Source organism: Mytilus galloprovincialis, chromosome 14 (genome assembly GCF_965363235.1).
Source record: "Mytilus galloprovincialis chromosome 14, xbMytGall1.hap1.1, whole genome shotgun sequence".
NCBI classification, from domain to species: Eukaryota; Metazoa; Mollusca; class Bivalvia; order Mytilida; family Mytilidae; genus Mytilus; species Mytilus galloprovincialis.
Window position 1 is genome coordinate 29783626 of NC_134851.1, and position 19447 is coordinate 29803072.

General features: G+C 32.3%; 1 protein-coding gene across 1 annotated transcript; it reads right to left on the reverse strand.

Annotated features, from left to right (window-relative positions):
* Positions 1–9761: 9761 nt before the first annotated feature.
* LOC143059530 (uncharacterized) lies at positions 9762–18979 on the reverse strand. The gene is made up of 6 exons (XM_076233044.1): positions 18649–18979; positions 13884–14198; positions 13377–13481; positions 13066–13093; positions 12151–12230; positions 9762–10389 (listed from the first exon to the last, which is right to left on the reverse strand). The coding sequence occupies exons 1-6, from the start codon at positions 18929–18931 to the stop codon at positions 9962–9964; spliced, it is 1239 nt and encodes a 412-aa protein (XP_076089159.1). The 5' UTR covers positions 18932–18979; the 3' UTR covers positions 9762–9961.
* Positions 18980–19447: the final 468 nt, after the last annotated feature.

Sequence of the window (19447 nt, forward strand, 5' to 3'; positions counted from 1 at the left end):
GGGAGAACAACATATTTGTCATTGAGCTAGGATAAGTGTTTGAAAACATTTGGGTCTTTAAAGATTGACGTATTGTGCATTGGTAGACCTATTCTGTTTCGTAATTCCGATTTTTATCAACGAACACACAGCCTTGTGAATTTTCAGCTATGACCTTTCCATTTCTATGTAACAACATTACAACAACGCCTGCATATAGATTGTCTTTCTCCCAATTGATACGGTATTCTAGGGTTTGTATCCTTATTTCTCTGATATAGTATTGCTGCTCATAAGAACGCTATTAAAACAAGAGTTCCTATTGTTGAATTTGAAATAATCCTTAAAGTTTTATTAAGTCCATCACAAATTTGTTGATCGTTATGGAATATCCATTTCACAAATGCTAGCGTATATGTTAATAATGTTGAAGCTACAACCACGTCCCATATTCCCTAATAAAACCAAAATAATAAGACTTATTGACGGGTTTGTACTAACGAGAGCAATACAACCAGTGAAGCAGGATCCGTTTACCCTTCCAGAACATCAGAAATAACCCCAGTTTGTTGAAGCATTAGTTTTAGTCTTCTTTGTTCTCTTTTTTGTACTTCTGTTTTTGTTTTTTTTTTTTGTCTTTTTTTAATCAGGTGTTGTCAGTTTAGGTTTTGTATTATGAGTTTAAATCTCCTTCTTGTATCATCAACCTCTCTTTTATCACCTGTATAGAAATGCTTTACTTTACGTGAAAGAATTCGCTATTGACTCAAGTAACATGAAAGGTCGATTGCATGTCACAAATAGATATGAAGGGAAAATTAAAATCACAAAAATACTGAACGCAGAGGAAAATCAATTCGGAAAGTCCATAATCAAATGGCAAAATCAAATAACAAAACGCATCAAAAACGAATGGACAAGAACTGTCATATTCCTGACTTGGTACAGGCATTTTCAAAATACATTAGACAACGTTAATTGATATGTGAGTTATGAAAATTAGTCAGACTGGTCATGAACGTCCTGAATGGACACCAAATAACCTCAGGATATAATTGTTTGATACATATAGAGATTTCCATGAATGAAACGTTTTTGGTACTTTATCCATTGTTATCTGCAAAATGTTTTTACAAAATGTAAAAGGTCGGATGACTTATCCGCTTTGTATAAATCAGTTTCCTACATGAACAGGGAATTAATCGTCCTTTTTAGAACGTACTGACATTCACTGGCGACACAAATATATTAAATGTACACCAAATGCTAGGATATATAACCATTCAATTGGTCAAAGTTTGTAAAAAAACGATGTTTTAGCAACACAAAAACGTGTCAATGAAATAACATGGTACCAGTTGTGTTCAAATGAAATCTTATGACATTGACATAAATATGCAATTTAAAAAGACTTGTCTGTTGAAATAATCTGCGGAAATAGGAACCAGCATGCACACAAACTCATCTAGTATTATAATGTGTCTCAGTTAGGGGAGTTGTTAGTTGTGTCCACGTACAACAACTATATCTTACAATAACGTCAACGAGGCAAATATGGTATTGTATTATTTAGTTTACAAAAGTAAAATTCAAATAATCACCATTTGGTTTCTCTGTCATAGTAATGTTATCGTATCCCAAAATGATTACACATACATGCATTAATCATTTCGAATATAAATAAAATCAAAGTTTCCGTAAATATTTCCTGAATACTTCATAAGTGGAAATGTCTCCTCGAAAAGTGTATTAACATACTAAATAAAGTCCATTGTTTTGTCAAATTTGTTTCCTCCATACACAGGAAATAATTCTGTCATTTCTGATCGTACTAATATTCATCTGCGACAAAATTAATCGTTGAAATAATTCAATATAAAACTAGCTAATTTTCGAATGAGTAAACAAATAATCCTAAAGTTGCATTCAACTACACCATTGTTCTCTAGTTGATTGTTGTCTCATTTACCTTCTTTCCACATTTCCTTTCATATACCTGTAGTTAGATAAAACTTACATCTATAGTTAAGGTGCGGATAAACTCTTAACGTTTTGGCTATTGTCTATTGCTGACTAGCCACTTACCGTTTGTGTTGTAATAAAGTGTTACGCATTGTTTTCATGTCAGTCTGGTTAGTCCCATAAGATGAATAACAGCGCGAGAGATTTTACAAATATAAGTCAGCTCACTTATGTATCTTACATACATATAATCGTCGATTTTTATGGTGACAATTGATATGATTTCTTTTAATCAGTTATGCATAATACTTTTTATTTTACCCTCATTGAGATACAAGATAAGGAGATGATGTTTGATTTCTTATGAAAAGGCTATCCACGAGGATCAAAAATCAACAGGACGTCAACAATAATCGGCCATCAAAATTCATATGTCTCGAGTTATACCTCGGTATGACTAAAATTGATATAGTTCAAGAACGAAAATAATCACGAATCCGCAATTTTTTTTTTCAATTCTTAAGTAGTAGACTTAAGTACTTAAATTTAAATATATTCTTGACGATGCCAGTGGCGCAGGGGTATGTTGAACTATCCTAAAGTGGTAAGATTGCGTATTCAAATCTCACTGCCGGTGTTGGAAAAATCATTTCCTATATTAAATGTAACTTCATTTAACTTTCAAATTCAAAAGAAACCTACAAAATGTTTTTAAAAGAATGTATATGCCAAATTGCCCCCCCCCCCCGCCTTTTTTTTACCCTATTTATTCCATAGGGCTTGGTTCAGGGTGTGACTGATAAAGTTGGCTTTGGTAATTCACGTAATTTTCCGTTGTAGGTTACTGATTGATTGCAAAAGAATTAGACAAAATACTAGAGTCCAAGTTTTAAATTCGACGAAAAGAGCGTCTAAAATCAGTTATTTTGAATGTTACGAACATCTATATTTCAAGGCCTATAACACGTTATTCCTCTTTTAATACCAATATGATAACTTGTCTGTCTTTAGCGGACTGAACGCATTGTGTTTCCACCAAATCCTTACTCTATTAGCGCAACAATATGTCTCTTACACGACTTTTTGCCCAAGGATTTTGTATTTTTTCACTTTTTCTCCAACATTCACGTGACGTTTGGAAATATACCACATGATAAAAAAAAAAACTAGTTATCTTCAAACTTAATTTTCTGAAATATATTTCCAATTATCTTTCATTTGACCCCAACATGGCATGTGCAAGATTTTTGATGCGTATGCAGTATTCATTTGAACTTTGATAGTATCTTTTCGATAAGTAAAGGTCTAAAATTCCTGAAAGGGAACGGTTTGAAATACTGAGGTCAATTGACGGGAACAAGATAGATGAATTTTCATTGAAGAAGAAAATAACACACATATTAAAATATGGATTATTTTGAAGACCAAATCGCTTCTCAGTGAGGAGCTATGTACACTGTTTCCTTTAATTCATGCTATCAGTGGTTGCGACACAGGAATATTCGGTCTCAGTAAAGCAGCGACCCTAAAGAAATTCGGAGAACATGACTTTGTTAAGACTCAGGCACAGTTATGATACAATGCAAACGCAAAGGATGATATGTAATTTCTGCTGGTAAAAACATTATTTCCTCTTTGTATAATGGTACTCAATATGAAGGACTGAACGTTCTCCGCTACAGAAAGTTTGCTGCAATAGTATTGACAAAGAAAACGTGTGTTCAAATTCATACTTTGCCGCCAACATCAAATGCTGCTTCATTTCTATGGAAAGCCAACGGGGTCAAAATTCTTACATCGTAACTTGTAAATTTGTAACTTGTAATTGTGTGATTTGCCAATTTTAATGTTTTGTAACTTGTCAATTCGTTAAATGTCAATTTGAAAATTGTCAATTTGTATATTGATTTTTGCCGATTTGTAAACTACACATGTATATATTGATGTTTTGTTAGTTGTCAATTCGTAAATTGTCAATTTTCATATTGATGTTTCGTAAGTTGTCAATTTGTATATTGATGTTTTGTAACTTGTCGATTCGTAAATTGTCAAGTGTATATTGATGATTTGTAACTTGTTGATTAGTTAAATGTCAATGTGTGAAATATCATTCTTGTATTATGCTAACGATCATTATGACGACAGATGGTGCTTGGTTTCTTCTTCGGTGTATAAGCCTCCTTTAAATAGGAGCACCTCTATTTGAAATATAAATCTAAGTAATGTTTAATCAATGAATTACAGCAAATGCGTCTAAAAGAAAAAGAAAAAATTGCATCTGTACAGGATCCCAGTTTTATTTTATTTAATGACGTGGACTTTCGTTCGAGAACGGATTAAACTATATAAAAATGCATCCCGACTAGTTTAGTCCCTCGACGTTATCTATCTATCCTAATTGCGAGTTTAATGAAATATCGTTGGTCAGTGGTATATTAAGACTTGATTATTCAGGTAAATAGAATGAGGAGATGTGGTAATAAACCGTATGATTGCCAATGTGACAACTATCCACCAAGGCGAAGTTCAAATAAAGACGATGTTAGCAAGACATGATAGACAATCTACGGCCTTCAACAATGAGAATACCATATAGTCGGCTATAAAAGGCTACATCATTACTGGAAAAACCAGATACTAGTAATAAACGATATCAATTAATCCTTAAATGCTATTATCGGACCATTTTATTCTGACAGGCGGGGAAAGGCCTTACATATATGTATTAATATTTATGCCTACTAAATTGTTCTGGTCAAGAGGCTTAAAAATTGCGCTACCAAAATTTCCTTTCTATAAAAATTTACAACCAAAAAGACCAAAATAGTCACGAGCTCTCGATCTCAATAGCTGCTTAACGCCAAGTCCTCCCGATATGAACCCCACCCGGTGTGACACCTCCTTATAGCCCGGCAACCTTACCAAATCTAATATTTTGTCGATCGGATCGTTAACTAACCGAAATGATTCACGATGTTAATCAATAAAGCTATTTGTTTTGAAATTTGCATGTCATATGAAATTTAAAAAATCATTTGCAATGAATTTGTAACAATATAATCATAATATCCAATTCACAAACTATGTTGTATTCCGCCTGTCTCTTCTGTAAAGCAGTAAGTCAGGATCCCTGGCTACCATCTACTCAATACCTAATATATACCTCTGGGCCAAACCCCAAATTATGTGCAAATATTTTCATGGGAAAATAAAGTTAGTGTAACCATATTGGAGATAATTGCCTCTGTCATGCAAATGGCGAGATGGCGAGATCTTCTCTTTGGCAATTCAAAGGGATAGGGCGTCACTTTGTTTAAAAGTGGATGTTTAAAAGGGGGTGAGATAAAACAAAATAAAATTGTTTAACCCCGCCGCATTTTTGTGCCTGTCTCAAGTCAGGAGCCACTGGCCTTTGTTCGTCTTGTATGATTTTTAATTCCAGTTTCTTGTGTATAATTTAGAGTTTAGTAGGACGTCCATTATCACTGAACTAGTATACATATTTGTTTAGGGGCCAGTTGAAGAACTCCTCCGGGTGTGGGAGTTTCTCGCTGTATTGACGACCTATGTTGGTGACCTTCGGCTGTTGTCTGCTTTATGGCCGGGTTGTTGTCTCTTTGACACACTTCCCATTTCCATTCTCAATTTATGATAATTGTTAAATCGGGCCCTTGGCAGCAATTCGGTGTTCTTGTTGAACGAAATTTTTTAATTGTCTGGCCAAAACTGAGAAACCAGCCCCTGGACCATCTCGTACAGAAATATTAGCTCCGGGCTTGAGCGACTTGTCTGTTTGTCTTGTAGTTTCAGTTTGCATGGTAAGCGTGTTAGAGACGTAACCAACTTCTCTAGATTTGTCTCCTGTTATAAATCTCGCAGGTTGTCGCTATATTCTTTCAAGCTTATTGATGTTTGTAGATGTGTCCTGGTCCCATACTATTGTCCATATGATATCCCATTATTGACCTGACCATTGAAAGATATGCGGTTTTCTAGCATTCCGATAAACAATATTTCAAATTTCCTATCAGGAATCCAGTGTTTATTTGCCTTCTTGGCTACATTGGAAATATTGTAGTCCATTTTAGGTCCTCGTTTAGTTTTCTGGTTCCTTTAGACTTTATTACAAAATAGTGCATATTCAATACAGTTTTGATATATAGTATACATTAAATAAGTGACTCATTTAAAATAATGTTTCACTTCAGTTTGTTTTATAAAGTACAAATATGATATGATAATATTTGTTATCTTCATTACTCATGCAGGAGCAAAATATATAAAGATTGTTCTTCCATTTACTTCTTGTTTTAAAAGATCATTAGAGAACTACATTCTTTTCTGAAATTTTCATATTGAGATTAAAATATTAAGAATTAATGGGTGTCAAACCTTTCTCCCATTATACATTTAGTCAAAAATTTGCGGCCCAGGACAATATAAGTATAAATTTTCAAGCTCATTCTAACATTTCATGTATTTAGTCTTATTTTTACCCGGTTAAATATTGAGTATAAATTTCCTGCAAAGTGACAGTAATACAGTCGGAAACCCAATTGAAATAGAACAAAAGAATCGAAGCTCTTTGTTAGAGAAGGCGATAAATGCTTATTGGAATGTTTACAATAGTGACAACAATTTTAAAAGTTAATAGAAACAAATAGAAATGACAATTTTCTTCTTAATTACAAAGTGTTTTCTTTTAAAAACACCATTTGCATAAGTTTTCAATTTATCTAGAACATAGTTAAGCAGAACAATTAGATATCAAGTCGACGACATGGGTATCTTTCAAGTTGGATGTACAAAATGCATAACCTTCGATTTTCTATTTTTTTTTTACCACGGACAAACAAATGACGGACGGAACACATATCAATCTATTAGTTCAGTAATTTTCGTGTCTGCCCTTCCATTATGTGACTCAAGAAAAAATTACAAAAAAGGGTACCAATTGTATCGAAAAGAGAAAATCAAGTGCACCTTTTTATGTTAGGGCGTGTATGAGTTGAATATTTTGTCTTGATATCGTGCAAAGCAACAATGTGTCATACATCGTCTCGCTTCAGTTTCTATCATTTTCACATATCAAAGCTACAGGTTGACTTTATAACATAAAGAAAATCACACTGCTAAAAGATGAAATATATGGGTCAAGTGAAATACCTATCTAATGAATCACAAAAACAGAGTAGGTGTATTCGAATAGCTATTTTTTTTTATCAAAAGTACTTGACAACAGTTTGTCAAGTTGGATAATAAAAATGCATATCTTCGAAAAATTATAATTTTGTGTGTGTGATAACAAGGGTTTATAGTCTTCAACCACTAAAAAGTCTAGTCTGCCCTTCCACGAAATATTTAATTAGAATTTTTTTAAATGTTTATAATTTTTCGAAAATTCCACCTGACAACCGATCAGACAATAGTTTTTTTTAAAGTTGAATCAATGCAGAAAAGATCATTAACTGATATCATTTGCTAGTTGTTACATTTGTCTTTCAAAATACAACTGGGATATCAGGATCGTTATGGTGCAATGTGGATAAATTTATCCTTTTCCAAGAGAAAAATTGACAGCGCATCATCCCTACAATGGCTTCCATTTCTACGATTGTGAAAATGAACTGGCGTAATGGGGAGATAATTTTAACGAAGTAGAATCCTGACTGAATATATTTGCGAAGTTAATGAGGAAGCCCGTTCCAGCGACACATCTATGTATACCTTAATACAGGAAGTGACAAACCCCATCCAAGGCCAGTTGGGTGACCAGTACGTTCGTAAACAAACATGTTTATTTGAGGTCACCTCTATATATAACCGAGTCCCTGGTATACATGCCATATAAAACAAACAAATGCATTTATCTATTTGTTTTCTTTTATATGTATGTGATGTATAGAATTGATTTAAATTACTTTGGTATATATTCCATATGGCGGTGCACATATTTACAGGAGGACCATACACATAAGAAGAGCTACAGAGCGAGCGCCATCTGTCGTCATAATGATCGTTAGCATAATACAACGATGATATTTCACACATTTATATATGAAAGTGTTTAACGACAAAGGTCGGCAATTTCACACATTGACATTTCACACATTGACATTTAACGAATCGACAAACTACAAATCATCACTATACACATTGACAATTTACAAATCGGTAAGTTACAAAACATCAATATACAAATTGACAATTTACGAATCGACAAGTTACAAAACATCAATATACAAATTGACTATTTACGAATTGGCATGTTACAAAACATCAATATACAAATAGACAATTTACAAATCGACATTTAACGAATCGACAAGTGACAAAACATCAATATACATGATAAATCACACAGTTACAAGTTACAAATTGACAAGTCACGAATTAAGAATTTTGACCCCGTTTCCTTTCCATACATTTCATAGCCAGAGGGCTTATCCTGAAATAAAGATGTGGTTAGACAAGGACAATTTAAATCCGTGTGAATGGGTTTGGAAAGTCGCTAATGGAAACCTTGTTCCAGTTAAGTGTACGATGGATGCAGATCCCTCTAGCTCGATTAAAAATTATGTGCGTTGCTCCTTTTTTTTTAGTCACAGCCCAGTTTTCAGCGATTTTTTTAACAAAATCCAAGGTTTTCACCCAAAACAATTTTCAAAATTAACAATTTCCCTTCATCCAAACATTCTAGAAGAAAACTAGAAAAACATTTTTTTTTGTCATATTTTAGCTAGAATAACTGGACTATTAATTGTACAACTTTGAAAAAACACCAAAACATATCAAATATTTGACTTTCAGTATTGCTTAAGAAGTTGCATCCAGAAAAAAACTTTACGTGAGAAATTAAATTTAAAAATGTGTTGGTTTTTATTTCTAATTTTAAAGCACTGTGTGTTTGATGGACTATCATACCCTTAGAGTACTAAAAGCTGAACAGTCATTGCTTTGGTACTAACCTAATTTTATATATATACCTTCCTTAAATTGTACCTATATAAATTTAGAAATTTTCAAGTTATTTAGGTTCCAACTCTATTTGTCAACATTTGTATGAGATGGATTGGCTTAAATATTTATGAAATATTTGCTAAGCAATGCTTCATGTCCTTTTGGCAAATATACATGTACACCCTTGGCCTTCAAATATTTGTAATTGAGCGTTACTGATGGAGGAAATCCAGAAAAGTGCTGCGGAGGCAAAACATTCATTAAGTGTTAATTTCCTTTTTATTCTTTTTATATTTAATCTAGATCTGTTTGACGGATAACGAGGGACATATTGCATCTATTTAACGGTAGGTAGGATGTCTTTTGCAATCTTGGATTCAACAATAGCTAAAACAATTGGTTAAGCTACAATTATTTAATTGAATATGTAGAGTAATTTTAAGACGTTCAATCTAAATGAAAAAAAAGTAATGTGTTTAATTATATTATCACGATTGCATTACTTTTTACAAAAACAGACCATTTTTTATTGGATTTTCAACATAGCCATCTAAGATAGTATTCAAGCTTAGATAACTGTAACAGACATGACAGATGGGTGTGCGGTAAACTAACTTATTTTGTTTTAGAGCAAACTATTGAAAACATCTATATCAAAATAAGTAGACGTGGTATTATTGCCAGTAAGACGGCTTTTTATCAAAGTTCCAACGGAGTGGATGTAAGCAATTATATTTATGAATTTTAAGTTCCCCCGAATATACATTTAAAATAATCTCTCTGTTTCTAAATCGTACATAACACTACTGGGATAAACTGACCACTAATTCTCTACACGTCATTATCCTAGCCCCGTTTTTGTAAGAGGTTTTAGTGCCTTAAACTTTTTATCTGTATTTTGCTTTGTTAAATGTTATAAGAGCCTTGTGAAAAGTGTGTTGAGGATGATAGGTACATGATCGATTGATCGCTGACGTCCATTTGAGATGTGATTTACGTACGCAGTCATGTCTCATACTTAAATTTTACAAAAAAATTCAAATAGGTTTTTTCAAATATTTCATTGTTTGAGAGACAAATTAATGTATTCTCCCGTTTTTCGCATATTATTTACTTGACCGTCATCTGCACAGAAATGGGTGGTTTTTTTATCCTGCGAAGCATCTTGTTCTGTAATCCCAACGATAGGTTTACATGCTACGATCGGAAAAGGAGTAGAAGTTTCATTGAGTGAATTGTGTGTTTTATTGTTATAAAAGTGTTCGTCTTCAGCAAAGTTATGTGCCAACAATGTCGTATATGGCCGTTCATATCCGTCGTCCACATGTTCTGGAGTATGACTGTCATTGTCTGATGTAGCTATTGATTGGTCTAGGGTATCGCGGTCATTGTTCTGGAATGCCAAATGCCGTTCTCCAGACATGAGAGATGGGTTCCTCTGTTCAACAATTGATCTGGCTTCTGTAGAAATCATCTGATTGTTTTGTCCTGGAATTAATAAATTAATATAATTGTGCTTTGAAATTACAACAGATTTGAACAGTGTGAACATTGATGAACAGTGATTTAATAATACCATAACAGTGGATACTTTAAAGTCATATGAACAAGTAACTGGTGAAAAATAATGTTTATCCAATTCTTGAACCAATGCATGTATATATCATAAAAGTGTTCTTCTGTGCACGATTTTATCATTTTTTACGCAAAAATATCGTATAATCGTCATTTCGTGTTCTCTCTCTCTGTCCGTTATGAAGTGAAATTATGGCAGCTCATTTATTGTCGTGTTTTGAAGCCGTAGTTTACCGATTGTCACCTTATAGTAAATAATTAATAAGGAAGCATGGATATTGAGCACGTCTATAACATGTACAATCAGATAAAAGTTTATTTCAGTGACAGATCCATGCGTATTTCGATAACCGGATTGTTTTTAAAAGGGGCACGCTAAGGTCACTTTGAATACTGAAAATTTGTCGCGAATTACTTCCTGGAAGCAGGCAATTAAAAAAGAGTAAACTTCTTCTAAATGTGGACAAATCAAAGAATTTTCTTCAGAAAAAAGTTGATGTACATAATTTTAATAATGACAACTATTAATTTTGTAATAAAAAACATATACAAATTTATTTTTTTTTATTTGAGGTTCATATGACTTTAACATGTTTAAACATTGAATAATGCACCAAACAGAAGAATTCTGAAATAACCAATATTGATCAATATGTGGTCGTTGCGCTGAAATCTATATACATCAATTCTTCTAGATCAAAATAAGGTGTACATTCACATTTAAGGTAGTTTAGGGGTTTTGAAAAAAATCACAGAGTTTTCATCTACATTGCCAAAATGAGGATTCGTGCAAAATTAGATTGTTCATAAAAGGAAATCTATGAAACAAAATTTTGGAATAAAATATGATAAAAAAGTTTTTATAATATATCTTAAGAAAATAAAAAGAACAAAATGGTGTTACCGAACTTGTTTTCCTGCTACAAGTATAAAATGAAAATTTCTTTTTATATCCAGTATAAATTTTGTACTAAAAGAGTTATCTCCCCTTAAATGGCTTATTTGAAAAATTAATTCTAAAAGCACAAATATTTGATATTTATATTTGTTAAAAAAATTCTATAATGCAATGACTAACTAAGTTTTCTTTATAGAAATAAACAGTGTAACCAATAAATTGCAAATATGTCTCCTAATTTGCAGATTTGGGCAAAAACTAGACCGATTATTAACTGTGATTGTACAATTCAAGATGGCGGTATACCCCTGAACTACCTAAAGCAAATGTAAAAATAACATAATTTTTTGAATAACAATCATGAGGTACGTTGAGGCGAAAGCAAAACACATCAAATGAATTGATACAGAGCCAAGAGATATAGTCGGTTCGACATACTTTGTTTTAATACATATTTATCTACTGAATATCCAATATGATTGATCTGTTACTTTCTTTATGAGTGCCAGTCAACTAAAAATGGTAGTACAATGAACATAGGAAATCAATTTGAAAACCACAAATGAACGATTTTGGATGATAGTTAAACAATACTCATGTATTTGAGACATATGAGATAACTTTTTACAATCGCAAGTATAGAGTATGTTGCTTGCTTAGAGTTGACAGGTATTTGTAAAAAAAATATTTTGAAGGATCCGTTACATAGTCACGAATTGTTTTCTATTTATTATTCTAAGTTTTATAATAGTCAGGGATTCCCTGAAATAACATACCATGTCCGTTGTTATCTTCAACAATCTCGATATAATGGACATCTTCGTTAGCTGTTTGAACATTTGTGGTTGTTATCTTCCTAAAATGATCGCAAACACAATAGCTTTATACATTTCCTGAATGTTCAGTATCTGTTTTACTGGGTAGTTTGAAATGATTTTTTGGTAGTATAGTAATAAAGGAAAGCCTTGACACTTACCAATTTTTGTACACATAAGAAGATGTCAGAATCATTTAAATCATAAGCTTGTTTTATTGGATTTAAAGTGCCAATGGTTTTCACAATTTGCAGATTGATGTAAAAAACACTTTGAATTTCTAAGTTAATCAACGAAAAATTTCAGTCAAGTTATTATTCATTATTTCAGTATTGTGTCCGTACAGAACCTCTATTTACTGAGTTGATACACCTCTAAATGAAAAGGAGTCCACCAGCAGTGATGTCGACCCAGTGCTAGTAAATATCAATAACTTTAATATTTTCTTGCGTCCGCAAACCTAGTCTCTTAGTATTTTTTTTAATACAGTAAGATATTTTTTTCATACATCGTGTCAGTATTGAAACACTCACTACGGAGTTCATTATACCATTATGGAGGGGGGATAGGACCTTTATCGGGACTCCGGGATCGGGTGTTTTTAAGCTCGGGATTTCGGGATTCACCCTTTCGGGATCCGGGAATCCTTTTTTTCGGATTTCGGGATGTCGGGATTTGCTTTATTTAAATTCGGGACCTCGGGATTTCGTTTTTTTAAGTCCGGGATTTCGGGATCAAGACCCCTCCTATCCCCCCTCATTATGTCATAGCATTGTTTTTAAAAGACTTTAAATCACTAACATGTGTAAAAAAAAAACACTCTTAATTCTGAAAAAAATAACAATCAAAACGCATTACATGTAGATAGTAACACACCTTTTTCTATATCTTTGCTTAATGTATCCTGTAATAAACAAATATAATAATTAAACATGATACTCGAAGTTTTATATTTGATTTCGACATGTTATATTTTGATGATTCTATAATGTTGGAATTTATATTCCAAGATTTCTCTTCTTTTTTTTTGACAAATATATGTATACACAAAGATATTCAGTGTTTTTTTACTGGAAATCTATGTAACGTATAGTTTTGCGGATATTTCTTATAAAAGTATTCATATCGTCTTTTGTATGGTTATAATTTAGATTTCATTTTAAGTAAATAGGATAATAATTACTTACGCAAATATATTCCCATTACAACCAGTAGGATCACAACTAGGATGAGTAATACTATGATGCCAATGCCCTCTGAAGATATTTCTTTTTCTTCTGAAGAGATTTTAGCTAAAACACAATATACTCATTTTTACACTAATAATCTTACTAAAGTTAGAAACATGTATTATTCTTTAACTGTAGTAGAACTTTTTGTTTTTGTGCGTGTTCTTGATTTGTTTTTATTATGTCATACTGTCTGTGATTCTTTGAATTTTTTGTGCCCCTCTTTAATTTTTCTACTTTTTTTAATTAGGTTTAAATTTCGGTCTGAAAGTTTACATGTCACAGTAAAGATCTAACGAACATATAACTTATTTATTTTTAATTGCAGAATACAAATGTGTATTATCTGTTACAAAAAAAATGTACATAATGGCGTGGTGTATGGACAACTGGTCACATTTGTCACATTTGTCAGAAAATATCTATCAGCTTCTATTTTATTCATGCTCCTTTTTATGTTCTTACCAGTTTGTCTTACTTCTAAAATAAAATTGTTCATGGAATAGTTATTGCACACTGTGATGTTAAACCATTGGAAGCTTTGCAGTTTGGCAACACGAAATGTTACTTCTATCCCGTTTGCTGTTATATTGACACCATGGAAACTCATTGTCAAGGGAACACTTTTCTTAAATATATCCTTTATATTGAGACTTCCAATTGCATTTAAATGAAGACAATTGATTTCTGACGTACTGTAAACTTTAACTGATATATTCATTGGTTTTCCCATTTCCCCATATTGAAGGTTCTTGTTGTCAGCTACAAAAACTGGTGGTCCTTTGTACAAAAGATAAAACAACGATTCTTTTCATTTCTTAATAATCAAAGTGTTTGGATTAACTAAATGAAATATTATTTTTTCTTTAATGTAGATGCATTTGTGTGTTAAATTTCCCTTTATCTAATTACGCACATGGAAAATGTCATCAAAATGTATACATGAAAGTCTTAAGATAGACAAGATACACTGGTGGTAAGCAGATGGTCGTAACTGAAAGTTACGACCATCCGAAGATGGGAGACAACTCTAGGGATAAATTTTTCTTTTCCGATTTTCGTGCAGTAAAAATAATAGTTCAGTCAAACCGCTTGTCTCATACATACTAATCGTCAGTGCGTTGATATTGAAACAAAATTTGATACATAAAAACATTCCAATTTTCGTAAAATCATCATTCAATAATCCGAGCATGATGGTCGTAACTAAAAAAAACAAAAATGTTCAGGATGGTCGAAACTTAAAATTGTGATGGTCGTAACTTTTTATTAAATAGGACAGAATAAGACAAGTCAAGAGTTTTAAATGTGTCTTTTGTTATATGAATATATTTTGGTGGGGTTCGTGTTGTTTGTTCTTTGGTTTTCTATGTTGTGTCGTGTGTACTATTGTTTTTCTGTTTGTCTTTTTTATTTTTAGCCATGGCGTTGTCAGTTTGTTTTAGATTTATGAGTTTGACTGTCCCTTTGGTATCTTTCGTCCCTCTTTTATATGATACATTTGTGAGGTTGATTTCACTAAATGATAAAAACTAAAAGGGATGAAGAGAGGGATACCTGTAAAGTGCGAAAGGAAGGAAAATTGAAATGAATCGAAAAAAAAACCAATACAAAATGAAATCACCAGTCACTGTTACTTAAAATATAATGTATACAATCGACCATTCACCAAAAGGCAACTAATTATAAGCGGTTAAGTTTAATAACAATATAAATTTCTGAAAAGTGGAGAATTCATTTTAAAACACAGCTCTGGTTATGATCATTCTTAGTTACGAATTAAGAAAAGGCGCTTTTACAAATTTGACATCACATGAAATAACAGTATCCTGATTTATTTTCTTTATATTTTGAATGTATTGAAAAGATAAACTTTTTAAAAACTAGTATGTACTTACTAGGTGGAATTTAAAAGAAAAATCTACAATTTAAAATTGATATTTTAAGTCGAGATAGCACAAGTAAGGAATCAAAATAATGGTATGGGGGTCGTTATCGAGACAAAACCATATCCGCGAATTCGCAGGTCCGTAATCGAATTAAAGAACATACATCTTATTCTTAGCCTGGATTTTGAGAAGTCGTATTGTCATTAGATATATAGTCAAGCTGATTATAAGGTGCAATTTCGAAGTTCAGGTTTAATTATTACCCGTGGTTTTAGAAAGTTCTGAATACGCCTATTGGTACCATGCTATCCGCTATAAATCTTTGTCTTTCTTATGGAAAATACCATGAACCCTGGACCACAGGTTTTTTATTCCAAATTCATAAAGGGAATGATGCATCCGATCTTAATAACCATCGAGGAATTACAATTACTGATTCATTGGGGAAGCTTTTTTAATACGATACACGTAAATTCTTAGATAAATATCATATCAATGGTGATAGCCAAATTGGGTTTGCCAAAAAAAAAAACACGACCATCTGACCATATGTTCATTCTATAAACTATTATCAATAAGTATTGTAATACAAAAGAAGGTAGAGTGTTTGCCTGCTTTGTTGATTTCCAGAAGGCTTTTGATACTGTAATTCTTCCAGGGATAAAACTTAAGCTATTAGATATACTTAAAGAGTATGGTAAGAGATCTCTTTAGAACTAAAGTTGCAGTAAAACAGGGAGACATTTGAGTCCAAATTTGTTTAAAATTTGTATAAAATTTATGAACTTCCTGATTGTATTAAAAGTTCCCCTGATCAAGCTGTTGTTTATTCACGACCAGTCGATTCTTTACTATATATATGCTGATGATATTGCCATTTTTTCAACTTCAGCAAAAGGACTTCAAATTAAACTTAATGGATTAAGATCGGTGTTTCAAAATGAATCCCATTAAAACCAAGGTGCTTGTATTTAACAAGACAGGCAGACATATCAAACATGATTTTTATTTTAACAGACTTATTGATTGTGCTCAACATTGTAAATATTAAGGAATAACTTTTAGTGCATCTGGATTTTTTTTCCTTCGCTCAGAGAGAATAAGGCGTTAAAAGCCTACTATAAGCTACACAAGGACATTCTGTCACTGAATACAAATTTAAAAAACAGCCTTCGTGTTTTTGAGCATGGATTGAAAACCTATTCTCTTATAAAGTACTAAAATTTGGGGATATTTCAACCCTTTCAAAAAACAAAAAAAATCTATGACTACAAATGTAGATCAGGCCTACTATCCTAAGATTCTTTCAGAAAGACTACGCATTGAATTTTGTAAACATTTACTTGGTGTTACCAAAAGAGCTACACATTTTGCCAATCTTTCTTAACTCGGTAGATTCACTCTGTATTTTGACATTGCAAAGTCTGTGATCAGATACTGGCACAGGCTTGACAATTTGGGATCATCTTTCCACTACTAGAGGAGCCATATTTAGAGTCAAAATTACTACACGAGTACAAAAATTCCTTCACAGTATGAATCCTTAATTGCTTTCTAAAGAATATCAAAGGGGTTAGCAATTTACATTGTTTACTATATGCTGATGATAATGTATTTTTTTGAATTTCAGTCAACAGTATTCATACATAGCTTGTATCCAGGATAATATTTAAAAGATAGAACTTTATGCGTCAACTCAGCGTGCTGGTCTTTTAAATCTGAGTACATTCATACAATATAAACATATAACATAAACATTATTTTCAACCTGCATATGTATGTGATAGTTGCCGCAGTACATTTAGTTCTACCTTGTAATATTATCTAGCTACAAGGCTGGCTATAAACTACTAATATTTGATCTTATTCTTAAATTCAAAGCGTGTAGCATTGTAAAATATATACCTGCATATGTATGTAATTTTTGCCGCAGTACATTTAGTTCTACCTTGTAATATTATCCTGGCTACAAGCCTGTCTACAAACTACTAATATTTGATCTTACTCTTAAATTCAACGCGTGTAGCATTGTAAAATATATACCAACCTTATTTATACTTTCTAGGTTAACACAATGTTCATTGCGACACCATGGATTAAGTTTTTTTTATTCTAAACCAATACTTAGAACAAATATCAATGATATACCGCAAGATCGTCATGCAATCGATAAAAAATAAAGACAACACGTTAAAACACCAGGCATTTGTGGATTTTCATTAATCATAATTCACCAAAAGCCGAATATTTGAAAGCCAATGATTTATAAAAACTGCAATAGCTGATTAAAAATTAAAGAAGATTGTTCAAAATTGTACGTTCAATAATTTCATCTGCCGACATGATTGCAGGTAATAAAAAGTAGTAAATAAAAAAAAATCTGAAAGCAACAATTTTATGCCTTAACCGTACAGTAAAAAATATATAAATACTCAACCCTAACATACTATTTGGCTTAATGCGAGTTGATTAGTTTTCAATGTTTCATCTAAATGATGGTCGTTTGGAACATATCAAAAATGATAAAATCGGTTACGACCATCATCCAAAATACTATAGTTGAAATTACGACCATCACAAGTTAAAGTTACGACCATCATGCTTGAATTTTTGAATGACTATTTTACGAAAATTGGAATGATTTTTTGCGTCAAATTTGGTTTCAATAACAACGCACTCACGTTATGTGTATATGACACAAGCGGTTTGACTCAAATGAACCTTTTACTGCACGAAAATCGGAAAAGAAAAACTTATCCCTAGAGTTGTCTCTCATATTCAGATGGTCGTAACTTTTAGTTACGACCATCCGCTTACCACCAGTGAAGATAAATAATTACTGTCTGGTTAAACTACGTTTCACATAATCACGATACGAGCTAAACTATTCAGCTACACACGTTATATGATGGAAATGGATTCAACTAAAACTGTGTAAGTGTCATGGTATTTATTGCCATTTTTACCATTGCGATAAGATACTCTTTTTGGCATTGCATCTGGTTATGATTTTTTCTGACAGTTGATGACATTCAGTTTGTTTAAGATGAATACTAAATTGAAATATAATGAAAAACGAGAGCATATATACATGTTTATTGTTAGTAGGTATACGTTTGATCTCCTTGATATTCATCTCAGACAGTTATGAATGAAAATAAAAACAACTCGTTATAAATAACATGCTCCAAAAGCTATATCTACTTTATCATTGATACAAACCCAGTAATATAAGACAACACATAATGGAAACAACACTTTATGAAATCTTCTAAAACGCATAATTAATGATAACATAAACACAAATCCCGTAATTGTTATCAAATTAATTTCATACTAACCATCTGACACCAGGTATGCTTCACCTTGTTGAAATGTGTTTCCTTCTCTATTAGGAATATTATTTGAAGCATTACATACGTATAACCCAGTGTCCTGGTACCTGTCAAAAGCGTCTACAGGTGGCAGTGTGGCAATGCCATCCGAGGAGACCTCTATATACCGTATATGCTCATTGAAATAGGATTTATGTTCCACACGGGAAAATGTTAAAGTGTTAGGTAATCCATCTCCTTTGCATCGAACTTTTCGTTTGTTTCCAATCAGAGATGTGTTGTTATACATAATGTATACAAAAGGTGGGTCTGAAAAATTATGTCATACTTTTTAGTTTCAGTTTTAGTTTTACATATGTATGTTACAGGCATCTACTTACACTCATTGGATTGTGTAAACTTTCCACTAACACCATACACTATAACAACATAACCCTTCGCCATTACACCATATACGTTACACCTTTACACTAAAGTATTTTGTAAAATGGCGGTAATAAGTATGCTTCGGTATGTTACATTCGTGCAAAAAAAGGGCAAAGGACATAAGGAGCATATTCGCTGTAAACTAACTAAAACATGTAATCACTATTTCAAAAACTGTCTATTCTGTTGATATTTTGAACAGATACAGAAATATGATTTCTAATATTGAATAGTCCCGTTAAGACAAAATAGGAATATATACATCTTACACAACCGAATGGATTCCTCACTTCAGCATAGGTTTTACCTCACAAGGCCATGTTTAATTGCGTTGCAAATAAATGTCGAGTTTATGTTTCCTGTCTTTTTTCGGGACAGA

Coding starts and splice junctions, on each gene's coding strand:
- LOC143059530 (XM_076233044.1), bottom strand. CDS start 18,931: ATGTATAACAACACATCTCTGATTGGAAACAAACGAAAAGTTCGATGC. Junction 14,199..18,648: donor AGCATACCTGGTGTCAGATG/GTTAGTATGAAA, acceptor TTTTGTACAAAG/GACCACCAGTTTTTGTAGCT. Junction 10,390..12,150: donor TGAAGATAACAACGGACATG/GTATGTTATTTC, acceptor TATTAATTCCAG/GACAAAACAATCAGATGATT.